This window comes from Seriola lalandi, unplaced genomic scaffold (assembly GCF_002814215.2).
Source record: "Seriola lalandi dorsalis isolate HSWRI2012SDOR001 ecotype SW California unplaced genomic scaffold, Sedor1 jcf7180002054917, whole genome shotgun sequence".
Classification (NCBI taxonomy): Eukaryota; Metazoa; Chordata; class Actinopteri; order Carangiformes; family Carangidae; genus Seriola; species Seriola lalandi.
Window position 1 is genome coordinate 463,879 of NW_019525469.1, and position 2,331 is coordinate 466,209.

At 35.6% G+C, this 2,331-nt stretch overlaps 1 protein-coding gene across 1 annotated transcript in view; it reads right to left on the minus strand.

Annotated features, from left to right (window-relative positions):
* LOC147817683 (uncharacterized) overlaps window positions 1–1,688 on the minus strand; it is a 15,367-nt gene extending 13,679 nt beyond the window's left edge. Inside the window, exon 1 of the mRNA XM_087169857.1 lies at window positions 1,439–1,688. Within this exon, the coding sequence (XP_087025983.1) occupies window positions 1,439–1,511 (73 nt within the window). The 5' untranslated portion in view covers window positions 1,512–1,688. The remainder of the gene's footprint in view (window positions 1–1,438) is intronic.
* Window positions 1,689–2,331: the final 643 nt, after the last annotated feature.

Here is a 2,331-nt window from a genome sequence, read left to right on the forward strand (position 1 = left end):
ATTCAGTGAACAAATTAATTTGTAAAAATAATAATTGAAGGCATTGTCATCTTAGTAAATGTCGAGTGTTTCCTAACAGTCTCAACACAGGTTTCAAAATGTCCTTAAATATACACCAAGTAAATAAATTATACACCAAATAAATGCATATTTACAGTTTTTTCTAAACATGAATATTTTTCTCAGATTTCACCTTTTTTCTTTCTTCATAATTAATCGCAGCATGAAGCTGAGCTCCCCTTGGAGCTGTGTGCGTATTAGAGGGTGGATTTCCAACCTGACAGTTGAAGTAGGAATGTAGGAATGATTATTGGGTTCAGGTCTGATTTGGTCACATCAGCCAAACAATAGGCAGCCTAAAGGTCCCTTATTGTATGAAGTGAGATTTCAATGTCTGTTTTGATTATAAAGCAGGTCTAGGTTCTATATTAATATTGTGAAAGCATCAAGGCGCTCAGTCCACAGAGAAATGCACACAGCCCGTCGACTGCTTCAACTATGTGATGTCACAACGAAGCAGTCACCGCCCTCAGCCAAGCCCCAGCCCTGGACCCAACATCCAACCTTGCAGGATACACTCTCTAACAGCTGAGCCACTGAGCCGCAGGGTTGCCCCAATTTACGTATTTTTAAAGTGAAACTGCTTTATGGATGTTTCTACTGGTTTTAATCCCCCTCGGTTTGTTACAGAGAGGAAGACACCTCTGTGGATAATTTGGCTTCCAATAAAAACCTCCTGAATGTCTGGTTCATAAGTTATCAGAGAAACAATCAAAACAAAGGTTAGAGCAACCTCAGCTCCCCACCCTTCTCGGATGTCTCGTGTCCGCCGTACAGCGTCGGTTAAACACTGACCTTAAATGTGAAACTGCTTTATTCAGTGTTTTTAATGGTTATAATCACAGAGTCATTTTGAATTCCTGAACCACTGACACCAAAGGAATCCAAACCAGGAGAAACTCACGGTAATGATGGTTAAGAAAACAACTCCCATGATCCCACTGTATTTCATGACGTAACCCAATGCTGTCTTTTGTTATTGTTTTGATTGAGAGACCCCTTGCAGCAGACGTTACATACTGTGCATTTAAATCTATATTTATAGTTTTATATTTTCTTTTTATAATTCTATTTTTTGTGTGTATTAGTGTCACTGTTAAAGGTCCCATATTGTATTAAGTGAGACTTCCATGTCTTTTTTGATTACAAAACTGGACGAATGTAAAATATGGAACCTTTATCATTTCTGCTGTCAGATTTCTGGTCATCTGTAAAGCAGTTTGAATTGCACCAACCCATGAAAAGATGCTGTACAAATAAAGTTTGATTGATTGAAATGTAAGGAAAACATGGAGGCAAAAACAAGCAGAAAGGAAGAGAGGTAAATAAACTAAACTGCTTTGTTGTATGATGTAATTTTATCAGGTAAAATTCTCACCTCTGACATCAATGCAGACTGCCATAAAATTTTCTTCACAGCTGGCATCATTCCACTTTCCATTATTATACATCAGTCCACATTTTTCTCCACTGATATTGTTTGGTTCTTTAGGGGCCCAATTTCTGTACTCCCCCAAACTTCTGTCTGACAGCGACCACTCCCAGCTGTTCACATCGTCATACAGCCCTATCCATGCTAGCTGGAATCAACATCTTGTCATTAGCTTCAAATATGATATAAAGTATAGGTCCTTGACCAACTTTTAAAGTTGCTCGAGACTTAAATTTTAACCATATCATTTATATTTACATTCTTGATGCTGCCACTTTATTACAGAAATGTAAAATTGCTTTGGTTTCATTTTCACAACAATTTCAATATTGGCCTCCAGGTTGTGTGTGTGATGTTTTTGTTTTGTGTGCTTTGTGAAACTTCCCTAAATTTTAAGCATTATCACATTTCGATTTTATTAGATAAAGTTTGATTTACTTAAAAATTAAAACTGATAACCCAACTGTGGATAAAGATAATAAAAACTGTAATAATATCATTTATAATCATTTATTAACTGATAATAAATGTTCTGGAACTAGTTGAATATAAAATGGATGAAATGGAAGAACAGTTACATATTCAACATATACATATCTTTCCTATTAAAGATGACCATCTTTTGATAAATTGGCCTGTGTGGCTGTCATGTTTTCATTTGTAATTCTAACATTTAATGTAAATCAAAAGATTTACTCAAGCACACTACAGCTATGAGGTACTCGTATTTCATTTGCATATCAAATTTTATGCCAAGTTATTTTCCTATTTCAGTACATTTCAGAGAAATATTGTTCTTTTCACTCTGCTGAATTTATCTGACAGCTTTAGTTGTTAGT